At 36.8% G+C, this 25,835-nt stretch overlaps 1 protein-coding gene across 4 annotated transcripts; it reads right to left on the bottom strand.

Annotated features, from left to right (window-relative positions):
- Positions 1 to 240: 240 nt before the first annotated feature.
- Positions 241 to 25,777, bottom strand: LOC121946190. 4 transcript variants are annotated; one of them, XM_042490663.1, is made up of 35 exons: positions 25,641 to 25,777; positions 24,643 to 24,684; positions 23,891 to 23,950; positions 23,282 to 23,550; positions 22,382 to 22,655; positions 21,479 to 21,522; positions 20,767 to 21,055; positions 19,870 to 19,917; positions 19,533 to 19,576; positions 19,040 to 19,331; positions 18,770 to 18,813; positions 17,920 to 18,208; positions 17,085 to 17,125; positions 16,148 to 16,436; positions 15,637 to 15,677; positions 14,849 to 15,134; positions 14,222 to 14,250; positions 12,980 to 13,268; positions 12,189 to 12,217; positions 11,526 to 11,811; positions 10,010 to 10,038; positions 9,320 to 9,602; positions 8,638 to 8,690; positions 8,472 to 8,545; positions 8,013 to 8,227; positions 7,625 to 7,896; positions 7,358 to 7,501; positions 6,956 to 7,091; positions 6,773 to 6,802; positions 6,197 to 6,238; positions 5,806 to 5,844; positions 3,471 to 3,496; positions 2,620 to 2,884; positions 2,049 to 2,096; positions 241 to 1,250 (listed from the first exon to the last, which is right to left on the bottom strand). In XM_042490663.1, exons 2-34 carry the CDS (start codon positions 24,650 to 24,652, stop codon positions 2,077 to 2,079), a joined length of 4,581 nt encoding a protein of 1,526 aa, XP_042346597.1. In that variant the 5' UTR covers positions 24,653 to 24,684; positions 25,641 to 25,777; the 3' UTR covers positions 241 to 1,250; positions 2,049 to 2,076. The 4 variants fall into 4 exon arrangements, with proteins under 4 accessions (XP_042346597.1, XP_042346595.1, XP_042346596.1 ...); XM_042490661.1 differs by lacking the exons at positions 23,891 to 23,950; positions 24,643 to 24,684; positions 25,641 to 25,777 and having other exon boundaries at positions 23,282 to 23,797; XM_042490662.1 differs by lacking the exons at positions 23,891 to 23,950; positions 24,643 to 24,684; positions 25,641 to 25,777 and having other exon boundaries at positions 8,472 to 8,542; positions 23,282 to 23,797.
- Between the last annotated feature and the right edge of the window lie 58 nt (positions 25,778 to 25,835).

Genomic DNA, 25,835 nt, shown 5'->3' with positions numbered 1-25,835 from the left:
AATGCCCTCATGATAATCTGACTCAAAAACCAGGAACCACGTTATAATTAAAAGAATTGTATTTTAAAATAGAAAATATTCTGAATGAAATGTTAACAGCCAAAATTGTTGCAAACTGATGATTTCAAAGAGCACAATAATTTCATATAAAAAGACACATTTGTAAACAGAACCTTTCAAAAACAAGGCAATTAAAAGTGCTTTATGTACCACATGAAAAAGATTTTAAAAAATATTCATAGGAAATATGATAATACATATAATATGATTTCATGATAAAACATAAAAAAGAGAGTGATCATATGAATAAAAATATAAATAAGCTCCTCCAGATCTCACTCATGTTTACATTCTTCTTTGATTAAGTATTTAAACGATTTTTGGTGGTATGGTTTTTTAAAGACATTTTTTTTTCATTTTCACATGTTTTATGAAATACTGTTACGATTTTGCATTTCTTAAACATCACTGAAGAAAAAGATGATTCCTTTTATCCCCGTTGTTCCGATAAATTCTGTAAACTGTTTGATAAATGTATTTCTGCACTCTGTGCTGCTAGAAAAGAAAATCAGCTGAAATAAGCCACCTGATCTGTTGCTATGAGGAAATCACAGACTTCATCCTGAAAAAAATTTTCATTTTACACTTTGTTTTAGAAACTAGTAAACTTCAGTTTGACTGACATGAATAGAAAACTCGTATTTCCTCTCGTGTTCCTCGATGGTGGAGATCACTGCATCGTTCGTTACATTATTGAAAACGCTGCGGCTGCAGAGATGAACCTGTGACGGGTTTATGAACAACATTTTGGTTTGTGTCATAATTTATCAGTTCAGGGTGAAGATGATTTTCAGCCAGCACAGAGAGAGTCGTCGAGTCTACGGCTGCACTTTGAAAGTCGGCGGCTCGGATCATCAGTCAGATTTTTCTGTCAAGTTTACTTCTGGGGATGTTTTGATACCTATAATTTGCTGCAGTGAGAGAGAGCTTCGCGTTCCTAATACTCTGCAGCTGCAGACATGCAGGAAGCAGCACAGAGAGAGAGATGCTGAATTTACAGCTCACAGCGAGTTAATACGATACAGTCTCCGCTTTTTGTTGACATCTAATGTTGATGCCGCTGTCACACCAGACGTCCCGCTGAGATTCATGTGGCGTAATGCTGAGTCGGCCGCAGCGCTGAGAGTCAGACAGATGTGTCTCTGCTCACTTCCTGGATCAGTGCAGACAGATGTTCATCCAGAGTTTCTCTGAGGAGAGAGGACGTTTAAACAGTCAGCAACATCAGATCACAATCAGAAGATCTTAAGAAAATACAAAACCTTCTTTCCAAAAAAGTGAAGTCTCCAGTCTCGTGTGACTGACTCTGTGAGGCTGTATGTCGTCATGACGATTTCATGTTTACAGTGTTTACTATCATAGTTCAACGTTTGATAATCAGCCTCAAACATTAGTCATCAGTTTTTAAAGTTTTAAGGAATTTGGAGACCACCAGGAACGCCGCTCAAACTTTTTTCCAGTTTCTCCCAGAGGCCACTCGCCGTATTTAAGTAAACCCGTCAGAGGTTTAATCCGATGATCACTCATCAACATGACGACATTTGTGCTGATTCACTGTTTGTAGTTCACACAGTAGCTGTGTTTGAAACCGTCCCGTCATTCACTCACTCACTGTTCACTATGTAGTGTGTATTAAAAAGTGCACTATACAGGGAACAACCAAACGAGATTTCGGACACTAGGCTGGAGTTTTTTTTCCCGGTAATACACGACCGCATTGCATTGTGGTAGACGGGAGTTGAATGTAGATTGAATGTACACTCAAATTTGCTGTGCATTGTGGGCATGTTATAGCGCGCTGTATAGTGAATGAAATTAACAGGAGAGAATTTGGACACCACTACGAAACGGCGAACACGCTGTATAGGTCACTATGTCCGTGATAGGGGACGGTTTCGGACACAGCTGGTGACTCATACAGTTAAAAAAAGACTTTAAAACCACAGAGTGATTTCTGTGTTACATGTTATTGTGGTTTGGGCACCTACCTCCCTCTGTGGTAAACACATCAGACGCTCAGGACGATGATCCTGCAGCTGCAACACACGTGATGAGAAGTTAAAAACCGGGGTAAAAGCAGCCAAAATGTTTGTTTTGTGTCTAATAAATCAGAACATGTAGGCACATAGATTAAGTCTTTTTCTCTGCCTTCATCAACAGTTTCTGTTAAAGGGATAGTTTGGATTGTATGAAGTACTCCTCTGTAGTCGGTGTATTTCATTCAGCACGTCCCAGGTTTGGAGAAGCAGACACGTTCTGTCAAATCTTAATCATCACATGTAGTATCTTAATCTGTGTGCCTGTGATAAACACGTATCTTTACTTCATGCACAGACAACATCTTTAACCAAGTGACTATAGCTAACATTACTTTCACCCATGATAACTCACCTGCATAACACAATGATGTACTGAAATAAATTCAAAAGCTACGTGATCGTCAAAATGTATTTTCAATGAACAGAAAACCTGCACACAAAGCTTTTGATTTACAGTTTAGGCATAATATGGTGCCACCGAATGTGCCGCTACTGTGGGTTTTGTTGTCCCACAACTTACCTTCTGATCCCGCGCTGTAGTCTGACAACATCTGCACAAGATCATTCCTGCCGATTTCCTCTAAAATCTCTTTGGCCACCTCCACAGAGTTTTGGGTGTAGGTCTGCAGCATCAGCTTGACGATGTCTATCCTATCACTGTTCTCCAGCTGGCTCTCTGCAATGTATGGGAGGTGCCACTTGAACTCTTTGAACTCTTCTGTTTTCAAGTCTTTCAGCATTTTCAAAAGAAGCCCTTTCCCTCCATCCGCTGTGATTGCTGCTTTCTGACAAGTGAAAAAACAGAGGATATGGTTTTAATGTAAAGACTATAAAAAGCTCACTGACTGCAGCATCAGCAGTTTGAGAACCATCCAGTTCAAATCACGAGTTTCGTTTTTATTGGATGATTTTGCATCTCACTGAACGAAAACTGTGCTGAGTGACGTCAGACTGACGTGTGTCTGCACACCGGGGAACTCCCTTAAAGGATTTTATTCTGCGAAAACAAGCGAAGTTTCGAGCTAAAACACGCTCTTCCTCAGACTCGTCAGTTTTCTAGTGAGTCGCCATCTTAAATACACGTCAACAATCACGCGACTCAAAAAACAGCTGAGGTCACTCAATCATCGGTGAGGGAGTAAATACAAATATATAAATCACATAAAAAGTAGTGAGAATAAATAGTATATATAGTGTGTAAAAAGAAAAAAGAAAAAACATATTCAGTGAAGCATAAACTCATCTGCATCACACAAGTGTGTGTGCAGATACATAACATTTGTATCATACAGACTAAATGCAAAACATTTTTTAGATTTGACAATCAATATGAAGATCTCTTCAGTGTCAGACGGACGTCAGCTTACTCACCTGCTGTTGATCCAGAGAGCGTTTCTCTGAGGAAAAAGGAAAGAAAATATGTTGCATGAGTGACTGATTTAAAATCTGTCTGTAAATATAACGTGACTCTTTTAATTCATAAACCCTACGCAGAGTTTTAGCGCATAATAACCAAAGTCACTGATCATTTTAGCAGCACCTTTTAATTCTGTGTGTAACTTGATGAAAGGCCAAAATTAAATTTGTCAGGTTTGTTTGTTTGTTTTTTTTCTGGTCTTTGTTTGTAGTCAAAGATATTTTGTGAGTGAAAAACCTCCACTCTCTGACAATCAAAGTGTAACTCCAACAACTCCAGCAGTGATGCGTCTTCACTCTGCGTCACGTCGACTTCGGGAGTCATAACGAATCGACTGCTCCTCTTCATCACTAACCCCTGTCACACCGCCCGTCCAAAGTAGGAATTTCCCCCCGTTGTTCCGCCTCGCTGTTCTGTACAATCGCACTGTGGCGGGGGAGAGCTGTCACAGGTTGAAGGTGGCAACTGAGGTCATAACAACGCTAAAATGACCTCTGTAAAAGCTGGGCGGCAGGTGGGACAGGATCATGGGTGGCACACTAGTTATGTTTTGACAACAAGTTAATGTCTTTGCACAATGAGTGCATTTTTTTTTCATACGCGCACAGAAATCTTGCACTGAGAACAATGCATTTTTTTTTATTTGAAAATTCACAACATGAAACAAAATTAAAGGATACATTCCCTCCCATGCTTGCCTCCACATGAGGCACCTCCCCAGCTGTCACCTCTTACTCCTCACGCCTCACAGTTGGTAACACAGAAACATGAAGCGGCTGAGCTGGTCTCCCTTGAGGTGTATTATGCTCTGTTTATATGCGTCTTATCTTGAGATCAGAGGTTAAGGGATGGTTAGGCCTTGGGGTCTGATGTCTGCAGTACTGACATCAGGCTTAAATTACAGGGAATGTGTCCCCTTGGGGTTTTTGTGGTTGAACACAATAGGTGAAGGAATGTTTACTGATGAATGTATAGATGCTTGTACCTATATAAGACACATGCATGAGCTGTAAGACAGAGAGATACACATTGGTCCCGAATCTTCTCCCAGGCAGACCACGGTGCCTGGTGGATGCTGAACTTTGTTGTAATAAATTGATTCTTATGCAACCAAGTCAGTGTCAGCGGAGGTTTCTACATCGTCTACACATCATTGCTACTTAAGAAACAACGACACCCTCTCTGTTTTTGTGCGCTCCACATCCTCCTCCAAATCGTCCACCTGATTATCATCTCACCTGCTGAAAGTCTGAGTTATGTAATGATACAGCGTAACCCATTTCTCTGTCTTGGTGCAGACTTGTCCTGCCGCCACATTTTCTTGGTCAAACAACTCTCTAAAGGCTTTTTGATTGATGATAAAAACGCAGAAAATCAAACCTGTTCCGAAAAAACTTTAACGACAAAAGAAAGTTTTGAAGTCAGTGTGCAAACTTCAGTGACGTAACGTGAGGGTGTATTTATTTTTAGATATGTGACGGTTTTGGATAAAAAAACAAACACCATGTGACATTTAGAAAGCAGCTGATAGCAATTAGCAGCTGATTCAAAGACAAACAATACTGGAAAAACAATGAGGTCTGAGAGCACCTTTTCCTCCGAGGATAAAATAAGCTGCCGGATCACAGGGATGGTAAATGATTGTTATGGTCATGTTGTGACACTGCCCGCTGCCCGGGCGTATGTTATATGTCACACAAGAGGTCAACATGTTACTCATCACACCTGTCATGCCTCTTTTGCTTCAGCGATGCTGGTATGCTGTGTAAAAATCACACACCGGAGCAGCATGTTGTTGTTGTTGTTGTTTGCTTCTGTGTAAAAATTCAAAGGCGGCATAAAAAAGGACTTAACAGGACTGTAACAGCCCTATAAGTGTGATTTCAGTGTAAAAGGGCTTCTGACACAGAAATCAAAAGCTGCTCATATAAATACAGATCGTCTCTCAGAAACTCTTTTTGTTAATTAATTTATCCTCGACTTGCTCTTCCTGGTTTTTAACTAAACTTTTTCCCTCTTAACCTGCCTGTTATTGAATCACTCTGTGGATTAATGTCTGAAAAGAGCAAATTTTCTGTCATTTCAGATGAGCTTTTAAGATGAACTAAGTCATATTGTTTGGTCTTTAAACTTAGATGGTAAAACTGAAAATACCAGGCTACAGTTACAAATGTACAGGTTACACCTACTTTGCATATAGATTCTGCTGAATGTAAAATCAAAATTAAAGGTTGTTTTAAAGGCAGCTTTCTGCAGTGTTACATAATCAGAAAATAGAAAACAACTCACTTTGACTTGGACCAGGTTTGGAGGATTGTGTAACTGTCTCTGTGGTGACAAAAAGGGGACAAACGGATTGTTTAAAACAAAATTGTAAAAAATAAATGAATAAATAAATAAACAAAATGAAAAATATCAATGTTGATATTGCTTTTTGGTCAGAAAAACCCATTGTTATACTAAATGTTAAAACATTGAAATGGAGATACTGTAGAGATGTATTTACATAAAGCATCAATTATAGTAACAATGGGAAGCCCTTAATTTCCATAATCAATCAGGAGTAATGCATGTTAAAAAGGATATTAAGGAAGTATTTCAGAAAAATTTAATTCAAGGAAGAATTCAAATTTGCATGTTTTTTTTAACTTAAATACAGTTTTTTTTACAGTGTACCTACCTCTTGCTGTAGCTCCAGCACATGGTCCAGTTGATACTGCAGCTACAAAACAGAAAATTACAGTTACATAATTAAATAATAATGTATTTGTTCTACATCTCATGTATGAATGACAAAAATACAATAAAATAAATTGATGCAGTTCTGCATTTCCAGCTAGTTCTGAAAAGCATTCACACTGCATTTGATTTTTTTACAGTGTGAAGTATTCACACTGTTGTTATTGTAAGCTTTATTATTATTACTATTATTTTTATTATTATTATTACATACATTTTTCGGTTGGCTACTCCTCCTACATGCTTTCATTGAAACTTCAAGTGTTCAGCTCTGTAAGGACATTGATGCTGTAATTTTTGCAGCAGGTCAGTACTCAGATTTCTCCCTGACCTCTGACCTTATTTTTGGGAAGCATGGCTTTCTTATTTTTACAGTAGTAATGCCAGAAGATGCTGCGTTGATCCTGCGATTCTTTTTAAAGTGTGTGTCTGTCTTGGAGCGGCACAGCGGACAGAAAAAAAGACAAGAGTGTGAAAAAATGATTCTTCTGAACATGAATCATTTGAAATGTCTCACCTTGTGATCGACCAGTGTTTTGGTATTCACCTGAAAAAAGCAGAGGTTAATAAATGAAGGATATGATGCTGATTTACTGCCTTTATCTAACAGCAGACATCTTCTTCACTAATGATGTTCGGTTAAGTGAGCGTGGTATGCAGACAGTTGAGATTATTTCTTGTGGTATTATTTCAAACTGACCTTCTTGAATTTCACAGGTCCACACAGGCTGATGCCCATTTTTTGGTGTGAGCGTGAGCTTGAAGTCTTTGTTTGGATTTTTTTTGACCACTTCATAGAAATTTGGGTCTGTGCTGTCGTACCTGAGCATTATTGTCTGTGAAAGAAAATATAAATTAGGGAGAGACATAAGACTTTTTGTTCTTTCTTCAGATGAGGATAAGTTGTGGTGGTATTTTCAATTACAGCGAAGACATCTAGAGATTGACAGAAAGGATTAATACATCTGCTGAATATTACTAATAATGATTAGAGGTCTGGTTTAACTGGCTGCGCACATGAAGTCAGGCATGGTCAATTAACACTTAAATGTGTATTTTTTATGTTGTTTTTCTACTTAGTCTGTTAGAAAACTGTTTTCACCTGGGGTTCCTCGCCTTGAGGATAAATGTCTGCACCATCCAGATCTGTTGTTAATTTGAACCAATTATGCATTTTCAAGGGCTTCTCTGGTTTTGGCTTTCGAATTTCTTTGTATCCATGAGATATTTCCATTTTGTCCAAGTGCTGCAGAAAAAACAAAAACAAAAAATTAAATTGCTCTCAGTATTGTGTATACACCAATTAATTTATGGTGCCATTCTGTATCTTATTATGAGTTGTTTTGTTGCCAGTAAGATATGAAATAACCTGTTGAAGACCACGATCAGGTGGGATCAGGTAAACGTGGAGAGTGAGGGACATTCGAGATGATGCTGCGTTGATCATCTTATAATATATTAAGACCTTACAGTAAATTTCCACTGAAAGGCCAAAATATTTCACCAGAACCATTTTTAGAGAGAAAACTGGTTCAGACAGCTTGACATGGGACGATGTGACCTCAGACACTTTTTCAACAGCGTCTCCACTGTCATCTATGTGTAAGACTGCAAACTTGTCTAATATTGTCGGGTTGTCATCTGCACAAAATAAAAGCACACACAATTAGTGAAGATAAAAGGATTGCATCTGTTTTTGTACTCATGCAGCAATATAAAAGGTGGTACATTTATTTATTTTCATTATGTTTTCTCACCTATGCAGATCCAGTGTGGCAGGTACACTTCATCAAACTTCCCAGCAATGACTGTGATGTCCATTAGAGGACCTGCAGGCATGTATTGCATCATTTCCAACCTCTCCATGGGCACATCCAAAGAGCAGAACTGGTACTTAAAGCTGACCTTTTCCTTACAGACCCAGCGCAAGCCAGAGACACTGCATTCAAAGTTTCCTGTCTTAGACTGTAGGCTGTAGGAATGAAAAAAGGTGAGTTTGTGTTTATGCACATGAAGGGACAAAACAGAGAAAATGTCATTGTTAAGAGTTTCTGCCTTGATTTTATTTGCTGCAAATGTAGCATGAACACTGTTATTGTTTTATTGTATTAAAAAGATCTTAGTTTTCTTCTGTGAACAAAATCTCAAGAACCAAACTTAAGTTTTTCCAATAGTTTCAACTTGCTGTGTCGCAGTATTTAGGATGTTATCTTTACCTGTAAGTTGGAGCCTCATCTTCATCTGTACTGGTCACTTCAGGTTCCAGTTTAGTCCAGTCACTGGGGTCCTGCTGCAGAGGACAATCATGTTTACAAATAAGTGGAGACATGACTTTTCTAAACAAAATGTAAAGCAACAAATTAATGTAATTTAAGGGATTACCGTCGTGCTTACACAACCCTCAAGCTCCGAGCGTCCTGAAGACCCTTGATACCCTTGAGAAGACAAATATGACTCTATTTTAAATTATGTTATCTGGTGCAGGAGTAGAGACAGAGGTCTATAAAAACTTGTTGGTGGTTTCTTCTCTTTAGAGATCTCTTCCTTGTTCAGTCTCCTTTCAAACTTGGTGCAGACTAATTTGCAATCATGTGTTAGTGCTGCTTTGGAAGAGATGGATGGTATTAAGTGTTGGCATGTTATTGCATCGGGTGGGTTATGGAGCTAAAATTAGGGCGTTCACCCAGACGTGGTGCTCCCCTGAATGCTGAACGGAGCTGGAGAGGATAAAAACCTGTGTCTACTGCAGAGTCATTTTACCCAGGTGTGAATTCTTATAGTACGCATTATCATTGCATTAAAAGGCTGGATGTTGGGGGTGTTATTGGGTTTTTTGTGCAGTGGGAATAAAGCGATGTTAACTGATCTACAGTGTATAGTGATTAGTGAGTATAGTGATTAGACAGCAGACAATGTATCTTTCTATATAACAGTGACATCAAATACACATTCAAATGGCTGCCTGACTGTTTACGTTTTGTCAGTGAATAAAATAAATGAGTAACAAAGTAAAATAATACAGACCACGCCCTGCATACCAACGTTTTTTCCCCCCACAACATACCTGATTCTGAGCTGATTTCTGACAACATCTCCACCAGGTCAGTCCTCTTCATCCTCATGAAAACCTCCCTGGTCTTCACCACACACTGCTGGCCGTAGCGCTCCACTATCAGCTTCACTATTTCATGTCTGCCTGCAGTCTCCATTGTCTGTCTGGAGATTTTTGGGAGGTCTTCCTCCATACTCATGTCCTGCAGGAACCACTTGAATTTCTCGAGCTCCCCGAAACTTAACTCTTCCAGTGTTTCCAAAAGCTTCTCCATTAGTGATGTCCTGGTCGCTTCCTGATGGATTCAAAGTAGTCAGATGTATTTATGTCATATCTCCACTGCAGTGATGAAACATTAATCTGTTTGCATCAGTGTAAACATTTAAGTCATACAGTTACAGTAAAAACTAGCATTAACCACATAAGGCACAATAATACATTTGGTTCTATGTTTTGATTTCAGTGGCATGATTAATTTATTTTTACAAACCCGTCTCTCTCTCTCTCTCTCTGTCACTGTGCTACCAAAAGCTTGAATTATCCACCTGATCACATGCTCTCATTGCTTCGACAGCAGATTTGATGTTTCCTGTTTAAAACCTTTTTCGGCCTCGTTACTGTCAACATGAGGATCATTTTCAGCCTATTACTATTAATTGAAATCTGTGTTGTGTAACGTGTGTGTGATGTGACGTTACTCACTTTCTGGGGTGATTTCAACTGCTGTTTTTCTGAGGAGAAAGAAAACACAAAATAACTAATAACTAATAATTATTGACTAAAATCAGACTGAAACAGATTTTGTCAGATTAAGTTGCTTTTGAATAAAATGTACAATGAAGGATATGGGAGGTGGCTATGGTCACTCTTGTGCCGGCTTTCAGATAGTTGCATTTTGACAGAAGAAGCTATGTGTCTGTGAGATCGGCAGTGTAAAGTGCTTCATACAGGTCATTCTGTCAACAGCAGGATCTGTTCGACAACAGAGATTTTGTCACTTTTGGCCCTTTTCTAGATTTGGCTGGCTTGATTTTCACCCTTGCCCAATTGAGGAGCTCCTCAGCTCTTTAAAGAGCCTGGCTGTGCAAGCTGCCACCTTGAAGCAGTTCTTGTATACCCTGTATGATATGCCATATGGTCCAGGTGCCAATGTAGATCTTGGTCTCTCTACTACTTACTTGATCTCTTTCCATTTGTTGCATGTTTTTCCTAAGAGTGTTTAGCCTAATCCTGCATCACTGTACTCTGACAGATGGTGTTGCACAGTATACTGATGCTAGAGAAGTGTCACAGTACTTAGCAGTTCAAAAACTACACAATACCACTTTAAATTAATACCGATACATTACGAATGACAACATTTTAATAAGAGCCCTGTTTCTTTGCCTGTGTGTGTGTGTGTGTGTGTGTGTGTGTGTGTGTGTGTGTGTTGTTTCCAGCTCTGCTGTCACTCCCACCAGGTGTTGTGGGCGTGCCAAACATTTGCTTGCTTTCATGGTGAGGTATACGGTGCATTTCAGATGCTCATCTTGCTGACCATCCATGGCTTGTTGACAAAGCAGATGCATTGAACGAAAGTAGTATTATTCGCTATTCGCTATAACTTTTCCTGGTGTTTTAGGTTTTTGGAGTGGTAGCGTTTCAGTATCAGTATCAAGATATTTTGTGCAGGTATCGTATCAAAGTCATAATTTTGGTATCATGACAACACTACTGTAAGTCCTCACCCTGATCATGGCCTCTTTACCCTAACCACTAACTGCTTTCTACCTTGATTTATCTTAATTGGGATGTCTTCCTCGTACTGTGCTTATAGTCAGTTTGAGGAGTCCTTGCAGAGAGGACTTCACTTCAAGCTTGTGTGGAAAGAGTGACTTGCCCATTCATCCTCGGTGTCTTTTCTGGAAACCAACTGCCCTATTTGCAGTAGTCACTCGTATCCCAAACATATAAAGATTATAATATCAAAATGATAAGCCAAAAATTATAATTTACAATTATTGTTAAATTATAATATTCAGGGTGTCAGAGAGATTTTGATTCAAGTGGTCATTTTTGAAGTCAAAGTATTTAGCCTTGATGTTCTGTATTACACTTTAAATTGTAATTTAAAGTTTGAACCCAAGTACATTTACTTTATCATGAATTCTAAAATTTATTAGGCATTTATGAGACATATGATTGTGTAATGTGGCAGTTTTTGTATTCTTTATCTTACCTTTGAGTCTTGCACTGGTTTTTGACAACATCTCTACCAGATCTTCCCTGTATATTTTCTTTAAAACTTTGATGGTCACCTCCACAGACTGTTGGCGGTAGAGCTTCACGATCAGCTTCACTATTTCACCTCTGTCTGCCATCTCCATTTGGTGTCCTGGGATTTTTGAGAGGCCTGTCTCCATTTTAGTGAACTGCAGGACATGCTTGAATTTCTCAAACTCCCCGGGACTTAACTCATGCAGTGTTTTCAAAAGCTTCTCCATTAGTGATGTCATGGTTGTTTCCTGATGGATACAAAGTAGTCATATGTAGTCATGAAACACTCATTTATTTGGGACAATGTGAGCATTTAAGTTGCGAGTATTGTAACAACTAATATAAACCAAAGAAGGCACAACGATACATCAAATGATTAATTTATGAACTGGTTATCAGTAATTGTGCTTTATTTAACTGTCTGTAACTCTCTCTGTCACTGTGATGCCAAAAGCAGGAATGAGCCACCTGATCATGTGATCTCATTACCTCTACAGTAGATTTGATTTTTCTGGTTTTAAACCTTTTTCCACCTCTTAAGTGTCAACATGAGGATCATTTTCAACCTGTAACAGTTCCGTGAAAGTTATGTTGTGTAAAGTGTGTCTGATGTGACATTACTCACTTTGTGGAGCACTTCTGATGGATGTTTGTCTGAGGAGAAACAAAACAGAAAATGACTCATTACAGATTCAAAATCAGACTTTTTAAACAACTTTAGTCAGTTTTAGTTGTGTTTATATAAATGATCATAGTAAGGATTATTCATAGAATAACACTGAATTAGGCTCAGATCTGATATAGATATCAATAACAGAAAGGGGGAGGCAACCATATCATTAACATCCATTAAATCTAAATGATTTCAATACAGAAGCCATGCAACAAACATTACCTTTGTAAAGATTAAAACATATATATATATTTTATAGTGCTGTCAAATTGTAATACTCAGTGTGTCAGAGATGTTGATTCATGTGGTCCATTTTGAAGCCAAAATATTTGGTTCTGATGTTTTGAATTACCCTGTAAACTGTAACTGCTGAAAAATGAAACTATTATCTTCTCAGAAGTGACACCATGAAATTAAAGAGGCTGGATTCAACTTAATGATTTCTGCAGACAAAATAATAAATGCAGTGTTTTTGCATTGCTGCCTGCTCCCTGTTTTGTTTTTTAGTAATTTTCTTTGGAGATTAAATAAAGTTTAAACTCAGGTTTCCTATGAATTCTAAAATAGTAAAGTCAGTAATGCTTCATTTATATAGCACTTTTTCAAAATGCACAGTTACAAAGTGCTTCATGAATACACACATGAAAAACATGACTGAATGCATAAATCAAGTAAACGTGAATTACAGTATAAAACAGACATATGATTGTGTAATGTGGCAGTTTTTGAATTATTCATTATACCTTTGAATCCTGAACTGGTCTCTGTCAAGCTCTTTACCCGACCAATCCAGCCCATCTCCATTAAAATGCTTCTGGTCACCTCCACAGACAGTCGGCCGTAGAGCTCCACCATCAGCTCCACCATGCCAATTCTGCTTGCAGTCTCTATTCTATGTCTTGAGATTTTTATGAAGTGGCCTCTATTCAATATGTTGTCCTGTAGGACACACTTGAATTCGCTGAACTCCTCTTGACTTAAATCTTCCAGGGTTTTCAAAAGGTGATTCATGGTTGATGTCATGGTTTCTTCCTGATGGACTCAAAAAATAAGCAGAGGATATTAATGTCATATCTCCACTGGAGTAATAAAACATTCATTTATTTGTAACAACTAATATTAACCGCATTTGGCAAACTGATATATTTGGTGAAATTGCATTTTAAGGTGACTAAAGTCAAAGTGGCGGCAGATTTGTGTCGTGGTTAGTACTGTGGCCTTACAACAAGAGGTCAGTGATTTGAACTAGTTTGAACCCGGGGTGAGCGGAGCTCTGTGCGGAGTTTGCACGTTCTCCCCGTGTCAGTGTGGGTTTTCTCCGGCTTCTTGGACTGTGGGTCCAAAGACATGCAGGCCAGGTTAACTGGTGACTCTAAATTGGTCGAAGGTGTGAATGTGAGAATGTATGGCGGTCTGTCTCTATGTGTCAGCCCAGTGAGAGTCTGGCGACCTGTTCAGAGTGTACCCTGCCTCTTGCACAATGTCAGCGGGGATAGACTCCAACCCCGCATAAAGGGTTAAGTGGTTACAGCTGATAAATAAATAAATTAAAAAAAACTGTCATTTATGAAATGAAGGCAGGACAGAAAACTTGGCATATGGTCATTTTCATGCAAAATGACTACGATCAAAACTCATGTTGGGTCTCAGCTCGTGTTTTTACGTCAGTGTGGACCTGGGACATCAGTGTTTCCATTTCTAGCTTAGAGAAGTTTCATCTCTTGGCAGTTTTAAACCAGTCTATGTCGTAAACTTTTTTTTATAGTTAAACTATTTTTTAGATGATTTCTGTTCTTGGATCTGCACTGGTTTTATAAGTTGGATTGATAAGCTGGTTATCAGTAATTGTGCTTTATTGACATGTGCTGCTTACGGTTTAAAACCTTTTCTCACCTCTTTACTGTCATTATGACGATCTTTTTAAACTTGTAACGATTCAATGAAAGCTGTGTTTTGTAAAGTGTGTCTGATGTGACATTACTCACTTTGTGGATCAGTTCAGACTGATGTTCCTCTGGGGAGAAACAAAACAAAAATTGAGTCATTATTGATTTACAATCAGACTATAAACAACTTTAGTCAGATTTAATTGTTTTAAAATACAATAAATCATAAAGGATCAAATACAAAGTAACACTGAATTCAGCTGAAGTCTGACACTATAAAAATCAATCACAGAGTGAGAGCAGTTGGATACTGTATCATTAACACCCATTAAATCTATAGGACTCAAATACAAAAGTCCTGCAACAAATATTACCATTTCTAATGTTTAAATTGTGTCAAAATATATAACTTACAATAGCGTTATAATATTTAATGTGACAGAAAGATGTTGATTTAAATCAATGGTCATTTTTGAAGTCAAAGTGTATGGGCATGATGTTCTGTATTATACTTTAAACTGTCGCAGTTATTTTGCTACTTGTAAATAAGATACAGATGCCTTTAAAGAAAATTTAACATAGAATTCACTTGACAATTTAAAATGACATGCAAATCTGCTCCATAATGACATTATGAAAATTAAAGAGGCTGGACTCAATGCTTTCGGCATTTAAAGTAATAAATGTGGTGTTGTCTCTAGCTGTTCCCTTTTGTTGTTGTCTTACCTTTGAGTCCTGAGCTGGGCTTTGACAACCTCTGCATCAGATCAGTCCTGTTCATTTTCTTTAAAACCTCCCTGGTTAACTGCACAGACTGTTGGCCGTAGGTTTGCATCATCAGATCCACCATTTCTGCTCTGTGTGCTGTAAATCTGAAAGGTGATCCCATGTCTTTGAAGTTGTTCTGGTTGATAATCCACTCCAGGAACGCCTTGAATATATCGATCTCCCAGTTACTCAAATCATTAAAAGTTTCCAAAAGCAGGTGTTTAACAGCTGTCATTGTTGCTACCTGAAATAATCAACACATTAGATTAGTACATTTGGGTATATTTGCATTTAAGTATATTTAGCTTTATTTTAGTAATACAATTACAAATCAAAAGGTATGGTAAGGTTATTTTTTTCTTCTTTCACAAACACTGAAATGAGTCATAGCTACTAAAAAACATTTTAATAACTTTATATTTTATATTTTGTTTTAATGCTTTTGGAAAAAGTTTAAAGTTTATTTGCTGCTGAGAAAAAAGTCATGAAAAGTGCATATGCTGTTAAGGTAACTGCTTATCCTCCACCAGTCTCATGGTAAAGATATCATAACACTATTGTTAGATAAGATTACTGCTAAAGATCTCGACCTGAATGCAGCTTCAGTTCTGTGAAAATTAAATAAGTAAATTATTACTTGGGATTGTATCATTATTTAAAATCTTAAAGATAGCAATACTTTTTAACTTGCATTTTTTGAATTAAAGCTGTGCTGTATAAAGCTAGACAGATGTGACATTACTCACTTTGTGAATCAGTGCAGATTGTTGTTCATCCAAGTGTCTCTCTGAGGAGAAAAGTGGTAAAAGTCATAAGTGACTGATCACACATCTGACTGTCAACAGATTTCAGGCCATATTATTTTGTAAAAATGTACAATATACAAAATTACACTTATTTCATGTTTATTTGTATAGGGACAAGTACATAGCATAAGACTGATGCCACATACTACAGCATTTATAGCCTCAGCTAATTTGCAATGCCTGTCCTTAGATGGACCTCAAAAAATAAAAATAAATACTTAAATAATACTTAAATAATTTAATAACCTCCAGTCAGTTTTAGCCTTCACTTCCAAAATAATTTTCATATTTCACATCAATCTGTGCAACAGATGATGCATATTTTTTTGACAACAGTATAAATCTTATTATTTATCATGTGAAGAGAAGAAAACATAGTTTAAAAACTTATGAGACACATGTAAAAGATCAGTATTATGATTTTAAGATGTCTCTGTCTTTGTTGTCTTACGTTTGTATCTTGAGCTGGGCTCAAGCAACCTCCACACCAGATCAGTCCTCCTTATCCTCTTTAAAACCTTCTTGGTCGTCTCCACAGACTGCTGGCCCTCGGTCTGCACCATTAAAAACACCATGACCCGCCTGTCTTCTATCTCTGGCAGATTAAATACGATGATTTCACTGACTGTGTCGAAGTCAGTTTCGCTCAGGAGGACCGTCTTGAACTTCTTAAACTCCTTGTTGCTCAAATCAGCCAGTGTTTCCAAAAGCAGCTCTATAAGAGACGTCATTGTTTCCACCTAATGAATTCAAAGGAAATGTTAATGGAGCAAGAGTGCAGTTTTTCAGCTTGAATGATTACTGATTTTTCTGTTCACATCTCATCAGTGTCTTTGTTTTAGAAATGTGGATGGCGGAGTTGTTGATGTACTAACATATGATTAAGAAATAAGAAGTTTTGTCAAACATTAACATGAGGGATTTAGAAACTTTATTATTTAATTATATGTATTTGTGTATATACACGGTATATGTGCAGTGTATACATGATGGCAAAGAAAACTGCTTGTTCCTTCCTGTTTATGCATCTCTTGATCTCTACATATATACACATTTATTTTATTTTTTTATTAATTAATTTACTGATTATAATCTTAATTACTTGATATATAGTTGGGTCTATAAATTTTCAGAAAATGGTTAAAATACCAATCACTATTTCCTTAAGTCCACTTTGACATCCTCAGATGTCTTGTTTTGTCTGACAGCTTAAAAATTAAAATATATTCAATTTACAATGATACAAAACAGTAAAAAGCAGAAGATCCTCACAGAGGATAGAACGAGAACAAAGTTTCATGCTGAGAAAAAAATTATTGTCTGTCATCAGCTGACCGATTAATTGTTTGAGCTTTAGTTTAAAGTCAGACAGATGTGACATTACTCACCTTCTGGATCAGTGCGGGCCACTGTTCCACGCAGTGTTTCTCTGAGGAAAAAAAGATGAATGAGTGATTGAACATCAGGCTTTATACTAATAGGACACTATCGGACTTTAACAATTTTAAAATTAAGAATTTTTACAAAATTAAGAAGAAATCCACTTAATAGTGACATTATAAAAATAATTAATGGCCTCACCTGATATGTTATTAAAAGGGAAGCATTATTTTTGGTTCACGAATAAGATTTGTTATTTTGTTATCAGCTATTATTGTTTTGGGGTTTTTTATTTTTTCTATGAGACATATCTCCCTCCTTGGTACTCACACAAAATGCTTTAGCTGATGATACTGCAGCTGCAACACATCTAAAAACAGTTGTATTGTACAAATAAATACAATGTGTCGCCTTTATATGTTCTTGAGTGTAATTTTGAGTGCTCCTAAGAACAAAAAGCTTTTAATATTTCAGTTTCATTTTCAGCTGTGTTGACTAAAGGCAGAAGGAGGCCAGATTTACAGTGATCACAGAGGGAATTAAGTATAAAATACTGTGTCGCAGTTCAACCCAAATCAAAGCTATACAAAAAGACAAATAGCACATTCATGTGAAATTATGGAGATAACATTTGCTAAATTTCTATGAGATCATAATCAATACAAGACTGATAATTAGCTCAATATACACAAATTTAATGGATCAAAACACAAACTGTGTTTTGCTGACATGGTGGGCTGACATGTCGTTGCTGCATCGTTTTATACTCTAAGCTGCTGATTTTGTAACAATGCATATTAATTTATTATTACATTAAAGTGACAGCTGTTTTCTTTCTCTTACCTTGGTGTCCTGAGCTGGTCTCTGGCAGCCTCTTCACCAGATCAGTCCTCTTCACGTCCGTGAAAATCTCCTTGGTCACCTCCACAGAATGTTGACCGCATTTCTCCACCATCACATCCACCAGTTCATTGGCCCCGAAACTACGTAGCAGTTTTGTCCACGAGATGACTTCAAGGCTCCTCTGGAAGAAGGTGAACTGCAGCAACCACTTGAATTCGTTTAGCTCCTCGTATCTTAAATCCTCGACTGTTTCTAAAAGCAGCTCTTTAAAAGCCCTCATTGTTGCCACCTGGAAATTTAAAAGTACATGTTCACAAAGAAAAATGTTTTCATTACATTTAGCTTTACTTCAATAACTGTTACTGTTATTATTTTAGACATTTAAATGTTTTAACATGTATTTTTCAACAAGATTGCTGAAGCTACTGATATATTAGGTAATGATCTGTTAGAGCAGAGCTTGATCTTTTCCTTCTACTCTTTAATATCAGTTTCCTGATTAATGATTGTTTAATTTTATTTCCAGGCTGTAACTCTTTCACTGTGCAGCCATAAGCTGAAATGAGCTACAATATCTGAACATAAGATATCGTGAATGAAGTCACTGTAGAAATAGGTGGCCGCACAAAGAAGATATTTTTTTTAGTTTCATGTTTAGCACTTTGTTTAAGTCTTTGAAAAACTGTTCAAAATACAAAGACTTGATAATGGGAACATTATGGAGCTCAAATTGATATAGTGTTATATAATGTGTGTGTGTTATATAATATAATCAATAGTGATTATATTAATTAAAAGTATTGAATAAAAGCTGTACTCTGCATGGTCAGACAGATGTGACATCACTCACTTTATGGATCAGTACAGGCAGGTGTTCATCCACAGAGTGTTTCTCTGAGAAGAGAGACAGATAATTTATCAGATATTTGCCAGCTTTCCTAAAAACTTTGACCATACTTCACATTAGTCATAAAGTATAACTTGTATTCCAATGTCTAATTTATCATAAATCTTAATAATTATAATGTAAAGGGACATAGGCATAGATTATAAATGTATAAGAACCATATTAAGGACCAGTTTCATGACTTTTAAAAAAGCCTTGTCTTCATTGTCTTACTTTTGAATCCTGAGCTGCTGTCTGAAAGCCTCTGCAGCAGATCAGTCCTCTTTATCTCCTTTAAAACCTCCTTTGTCGCCTCCACAGACCGTTGTTGGCCGTAGATCTGCACCATTGAAAACACTGTGTCCTGTCTGTCTGTCATCAGCAGCAACTCCCATTGGATGTCTGAGACGTCTCTGGAGACTTTAGTTTGATTCTGAAAGACTTGCTTGAACACCTCGAAGTCCAGGTCACTTAAATCAGCCAGTGTTTCCAAAAGAAGCTCTATAACAGCCACTATCGTTTCCACCTGGTAAATTTAAAGGAAATGTTCAAGGACCAGAAGTGCAATTTTCAGCTATGATTAATGATTTTTCTGTTTACATCTCATCTATGTCTGTTTTAGAAATGTGGATGTTGAGTACATCAGTAATATCACACAAAATAATGAAAAAAGGATCATATTTGTCCAACTGATCACATAAAGTTAGACAGACGTGACATTACTTGCCTTCTGGATCAGTGCAGGCCACTGTTCATCCACACAGTGTTCCTCTGAGGAGAAAAGAAAAATAAATGAATGAATGATGTATTTTACATCAGGATTTATACTTGGACACTGTCAGACCATTGTAATTTCAATAGTATTTTAGAAATTAAAAAAAAATCAACATAATAGTAACATCATAAAAATCAGTTAACAGTTTCACTTGATGTTTTATTTGCTTTTCAACTCTGTGTTAAAGGCTCATACCCTGAATAGTAAATTAAAATAAGTATAGCCCTTTCAGGAAACATTATTTTTGGTAACTGAATAGTTTGTTTATTTATGTTTTAAAAATACATACCTTCCTCCATGGTACTCACACCAAATGCTTCAGCTGATGATCCCACAGCTGCAGCGCATTTAAAGACAATTAGAATTGTAAAAATAAATACAACATGTGTCACCTTTATGTGCTCTTGTACTGAGTGTTATATTGAGTCCTCCTGAGAAAAAAAACTTGAAATATTTCATTGTTTAGGGGTGTGGACTGAAGGCACGAGGAAGCCAGTGTTACAGCGACCACAGAGGGAACCAATAAGAAAATCCTGTAATAATCTTCCATATTGAAGCATAGTTTAAGTCAAATCAAAGCTATACCAAAAAGCCAAGTCAACAGCGTCATGTGAAATCATGGAGACAACATTTGTCAGATTCCTATCAGGTCATACACAATACAAGACTGATAATGAGATAAAGAAATATATACAAATTGAATGGATCAAAAGAAAAACCAACATGGATCCTTATCAATAAATATGTTTTTAAAGAAAAGATGTTGACAAACTTTTTAAATTATGACATTTACAAAAAAGGACCAAAATCAAGTTTCATTAACCTCTCAGAACATATTTAAAGATGAAATACAAATAAAAAATCACCTTTGAGGTGATCCTTATCTAACTTCATATTTAATTTCTATTTTTTAAGCAAGCGATTTATTTTTTTTAATGAATTACTTTATTCATTTTACAGAGTAAGTGATTATAATTCCTTGTTTTTCAGGATGACAGATACGTAGCTTTGAAAAGCTGATATTGTTCAGTTGGTTGGTTTTTGAGACTGTTTGAGAGGTGTCGTTTCAGCTCTGGTTGTTTTGTTGTCATGGCAGGCCTACATGTTAAAACACACTGCTTACTATAAGCTGCTGTTTTGCATATTTATTATTACATTAAAGTGACAGCTGTTTTCTTTCTCTTACCTTGGAGTCCTGAGCTGGTCTCTGACAGCCTCTGCACCAGATCAGTCCTCTTCATGTCCATGAAAACGTCTTTGGTCACCTCCACAGACTGCTGACCACATATCTTAACTATCAAATCCACCAGTCGGTCTGCCTCACAAATACACTGCAGTTGTTTCCATGAGATGATTTCAAGGCTCCTCTGGAAGAACGTTAACTGCAGTAACCACTTGAATTTCGTGAACTCCTCGTCACTCAAATCCCTGAGTGTCTCTGAAAGCAGCTCTTTAACAGCCCTCATTGTTGCCACCTGGAAAATTATAAGTACATGTTCACAGAGAAAATTATATTCATTAGATTTATCTTTATTTCATCTTGTCATTATTACCGTTTTAGACATTTGAATGTTGCAAGATGTATTTTTCTACAATGTTACTGAAGCTACTGATACATTTGGTAATCATCTGTTTGTTAGAGCAGAGATTGATCCTCTTTTCCTTCTACTCTTTAATATCTTTTACCTGATTGATGCTCATTTAGTTTTATTTCCAGGCTGTAACTTTTTCACTGTGCTGTCATAAATCTCAGCAGTTCTGTGAAAAACATCTAAACTAAATCATGAGTTTGTTTTAATTCATCAGTAATAATAATAATAACAATAATAATAATACAAATTGAAAATATTGAATAAAAGCTGTACTCTGCATGGTCAGACAGATGTGACATCACTCACTTTGTGGATCAGTGCAGGCAGGCGTTCATCCACAGAGTGTTTTCCTGAGAAGAGAGACAGATAATTTATCAGATAATTGCCCCCTTTCCTGAAATCTTTGACCTTATTTTACATTAGTCATGAAATATATCTTTTACTCCAATGTCTAGTTTGTCCTAAATCTCAATAATTACAATGTAAAGAATGTAAAGAGACAAAGCTTATTTAACATCAGGCTTTATGGACATTTATGATCCAAATTATTTCATCCCAAATTAACACTTGAACCTCCTTATGTGATATTCTGTCAAGTTTCTCTTTGTGTTTTTGTGTCCAGTTCCGATTTTATTTTGAAACTTGTTTTAATTGTCTGGTGCTACTTTTACTTCCTGGGTTTTCCTGCCTTTGTTGATTACTTTATGTGATTCACCTGTGTCTTGTTTCACTCACCTGTGTGTGATTAGTAATCAGCCCTTGTGTACTTAAAGCCCAATGTTTCCCCTTCAGCTGGGAAATTGTCATTGGTGTTATAGTGTACTCATGCTTATCAGCCTTTTCCTCATGTTTTATTATTTGGTTTTTGACTTTGCCTGGATTTATGGTCTTCTTGAGTGATTTCTCTGAACGGATTTTTCTGCCTCCGCTGACTGTCTTTACGTGTATGATCCCTGATCAGCTAAGTTAAGAATTCGATCTGATAAACTATTCTTTGTGTTGGGTGCTTTTCTTTGACAAAATAATATGTAGTGTTAAAGATTTTCCAGTGGTGCTGAATGCTATTAGATTTATTTGTAGTTGCAATACATACAAACATACATACAAGATTTTTTTTTTTTTTTTTTTTTTACCTCAGCTAATATAGTCTTGCTTACTATTTTTACTTAACTGTGTGCGTGTGCGCACTGTGTGTGTGTGTGTGCTTACCTTTGGTTCCTGAACTGCTGTCTGATAATCTCTGCACCAGATCAGTCCTGTTCATCTTTCTTAAAACCGTTTGGGCCAGCTCCACACACTTGTCACTAAACGTCTCCAGCAACAGCTCTACTGTGTCATGTGTGTTCGCCACTTTCAGTTGTCTCCTTAGGATGGGTGGGAAGTCTTTCTCCAATTCAGTCAGTAACTTGAATTCATCGAGCTCCTCTGAACTCAAATCATTCAATGTCTCAACAAGCACCTTCTCCGCCGTCACTGTGTCTACCTGGAAAATTAAAGGGACATATGCAGTGCAGGTTAGGATGTTGTTTGTGTGATCTACTGTGATTGGAAACCAATGTCTTTGCATTATTATTAGCTAATTTTGCACCAGGTGATAAAAGTCCCTTAACATATAATATCCATAAAATAACACACAACCTGGACATGATAACTAAATTTTGCTGTTTCTGCCAAACAAGGTAAGCCACAGTTGGTTAAAGAAATAGTCATGACGAATTCTTCCGCCTTTAGTTTCGCTGTAATTAATCAATACGATCTATATTTTGTTCACAACACTCAGTTTCCCTCATATAGCAGAATACACCATTTCCATTTTGCTTGTAGCTCCAAACCTCCATCAACAGAAGTATATTTAGTGATTTATAGGCACAGTGTCATTTATATGGGAAAAAAGGCTTTAGGGTTTTAGTTTGACTTACATTAAAAATATTCAATATTCAAAGTTTGACTTATATTCAAAATATTCTTAATGTATAATATTTAATTTAAATTTGATTCTCAATTTTAGTCACTATTAAAAAACTATCAAAAAACAGTGATAATATGAGATGTACAACATGAAAAATCCATAGTTTCTTTAGAATGCTTTATGAGTGAGGATTTACTTACTGGTGCTTCCTTTTTCTTGAGGTCACTGATTAGATATGACTCGTGCTTCTTCAGGATTTTGTAAAAGATTTCTTTTCCCTGACCTCCACTGGATGCCAAAGGCCCACTAAAGAGCTCCCTCATCATGTCCTGAGAGGTGGGCAGAGCCCAGATTTTAACATAACTGTCATCATGGATGACATTTTCATGGAGGAGTTCATCCAAAATGCCTTTAATGTTGCTCACTCTCTGAATCAGCTGGACTCGATGTTTATCCACAAAGTGCTCGTCTGAGGAAAGAGGGATAAAAATGACTGAACAATGACTGGTCGGATTTGGAGATGACATGAAGCCAACTTGATACATTTCTTTTGAAGAGAGATTTCATTTTAAGATGCTTTAAAACTTATATTGTCAACAATCAAAGTGTAAATGACTGAATTTTGTCAAAAGCAGAAACCCATTATAGAATTTTAACGGTCATCAGTTTCAGTAACTTCCTGAACCTGACGAAGGTCTGAGGCCATCGTGTCAGGGCTCTTATTGTCAGATTCTGGGTTTCTTGACAGTCTGAGCAGTAACTGATCACAACCAGAGAACAAGTCATTCACGGAGAAGACATCACACTACCAGTGCATCCACCTTCTGCCATGGATCCTACACTAGTTGCTTTGGCTGAGGGTCTTGAAGCTGAAACAAATATATGGAAAAAATTTTAATTTTCATCATGATGGACTCGACTGACAAATATACACACTACTATTAAATCATACACTCAAAAAAAAACTGTCTTTTATGGTATTGGGGAAAAAGAAGAGACTTGTTCCTGTTCCACTTAATTGCACTGCACTGCTGCACTTAATTTGTCTGTAGCTTCATCTTCTTGGATGTAAGGCCATTTTTCCAAGTGTCCTGATCTGTAACTAGTTTTGAAAAATACTTTAAATGCTACAACTGGTGCTATTCTATTAATATATACCAGTCAAAAAAACAAAATGAAGAGCAAAACCAACAATGTGTCAGTCTCTCTCTCTAAATACTTTTCCACTTTTCTAGCCGGTCTGTGACACTCAGCCCACAGCCCATTAGTTCCTGTTTTTGCCAACCTCAGTGGAACAGGACTAAATATTGTATTTGTTATGGCCCATTTTCAGCTGCAAATCTTTACACTGTTTTATTATTTTTACCTGCAATGTTCTATGCTTTGTATGTTTTTCACAAGACATTTCTTTCTTTTAAATTCCAATTATTTTTTTGTTACGTTTGTTCAATTTGTTTCACATATATACTGTGTGTTCTTGAGCTACTGTTATATTGCAGGCAACCTGAACTCAGTGAGTAACCGGCATTGAGTAAAATGACTGTGTTGATAATACACCTACCGTCTGCCATTGTATTTACATAAGCTGCTGACGATCAAATGGCTGTAAAAAACAAACAAGAAAACATTTTTTAAGGAAAACAGACTTCATGTAATAGGATCCAGATTACTAGTTACCCTGTTAAGAATAGAAGTACTCACATAACTATTTTAATAACTTCATCAAAGTAATTTAACTTATTACATTTGATTACTTCCTAAAAGATATTTTAAATAGGGCATTAACACTGAAAAGATTGAAAAATATATTTCTTTTCACGAGTTTTTGATAACGGCCATTTCATTACTGTAATAATAATTATAATAATAATAATAATAATAAACTTTACTTCTATAGCACTTTTCTAAACCAGTTCCAAAGTGTTTCACAATGCAATATCATACAAGAGAACAAGTTAAAACATAATTTCCATAAAATGCAATTCAAATATAATATACACACATCTATATACATATGGGCTACATACCTATACATACATATGCATACACCCATATGTAAACATCCAGACAACAGAGGCACTAAAGCTGGCAAAAATTGAGCTAATGTTAACTACTTAATCCATAAAAGTACATCATAATTCATCTGCGGATACTTTGTTTTGATAATTTGAATCTAAGAAGCCACAAGTGACATTGTCAGATGTACTGTAGTTCAGTAAAAAGCACAATACTTAGTTTAAAAACATAGTGGAGTAGGAGTATTAAGTTTTATAACTTTGCATAAACAAGAAGTACCTCAAGTACAGCAGATAAGCATCGGCGTTTACTCACACACACACACACACACACACACACACACACACACACTTCGTTGAACGTTGTCTTTGTTGATTCCTATCAGCTATTCAACTTGTAGAAAACTGTGTTGAAGCACTTTAACTAGCAATCAGTTACTGTATCGTTAGCTTATTTAACCGTTCTCATGCATTAACAACAAGAGCCCAACAGGAAGTTAAAACCATAAGACTGAAAGTAAGAGTTAAGGTAAGTTTTACAAACCGTTTTAAAGCAGCTTGTGTCTCCAGCTGCAGCTTCAGTGTTTATGATCGCGGCAAATCATCTCTGGATGGTTGAAGGGCTTGGCTCGAGGTCTGCTCCCCTCCCGAAGTGCCTCCCTCCCGGTGAGAGCCGTTGCCCGCGCTGTCCTCCCCTCCTCTCCGCTCCTCTCCTCTCCGTTTCCGCTCCGTCTCCTCG

The sequence above is a fragment of the Plectropomus leopardus genome, chromosome 7 (assembly GCF_008729295.1).
Source record: "Plectropomus leopardus isolate mb chromosome 7, YSFRI_Pleo_2.0, whole genome shotgun sequence".
In the NCBI taxonomy this organism is placed as follows: Eukaryota; Metazoa; Chordata; class Actinopteri; order Perciformes; family Serranidae; genus Plectropomus; species Plectropomus leopardus.
Note: the sequence above shows the minus strand (reverse complement) of the source record. Positions and strands in the feature narration are given on the sequence as shown.

Bases quoted from the DNA above. Each gene is read 5' to 3' on its own strand.
- LOC121946190 (XM_042490661.1), bottom strand. From the start codon at position 23,626: ATGTATCAAGTTGGCTTCATGTCATCTCCAAATCCGACCAGTCATTGT. The intron at 8,691-9,319 runs GTATGTTGTGGG...TGTCTTCTCAAG, and splicing joins AGAAATCAGCTCAGAATCAG to GGTATCAAGGGTCTTCAGGA. The intron at 3,497-5,805 runs GTGAGTTGTTTT...CTTTTTCCTCAG, and splicing joins CAAACCTGGTCCAAGTCAAA to AGAAACGCTCTCTGGATCAA.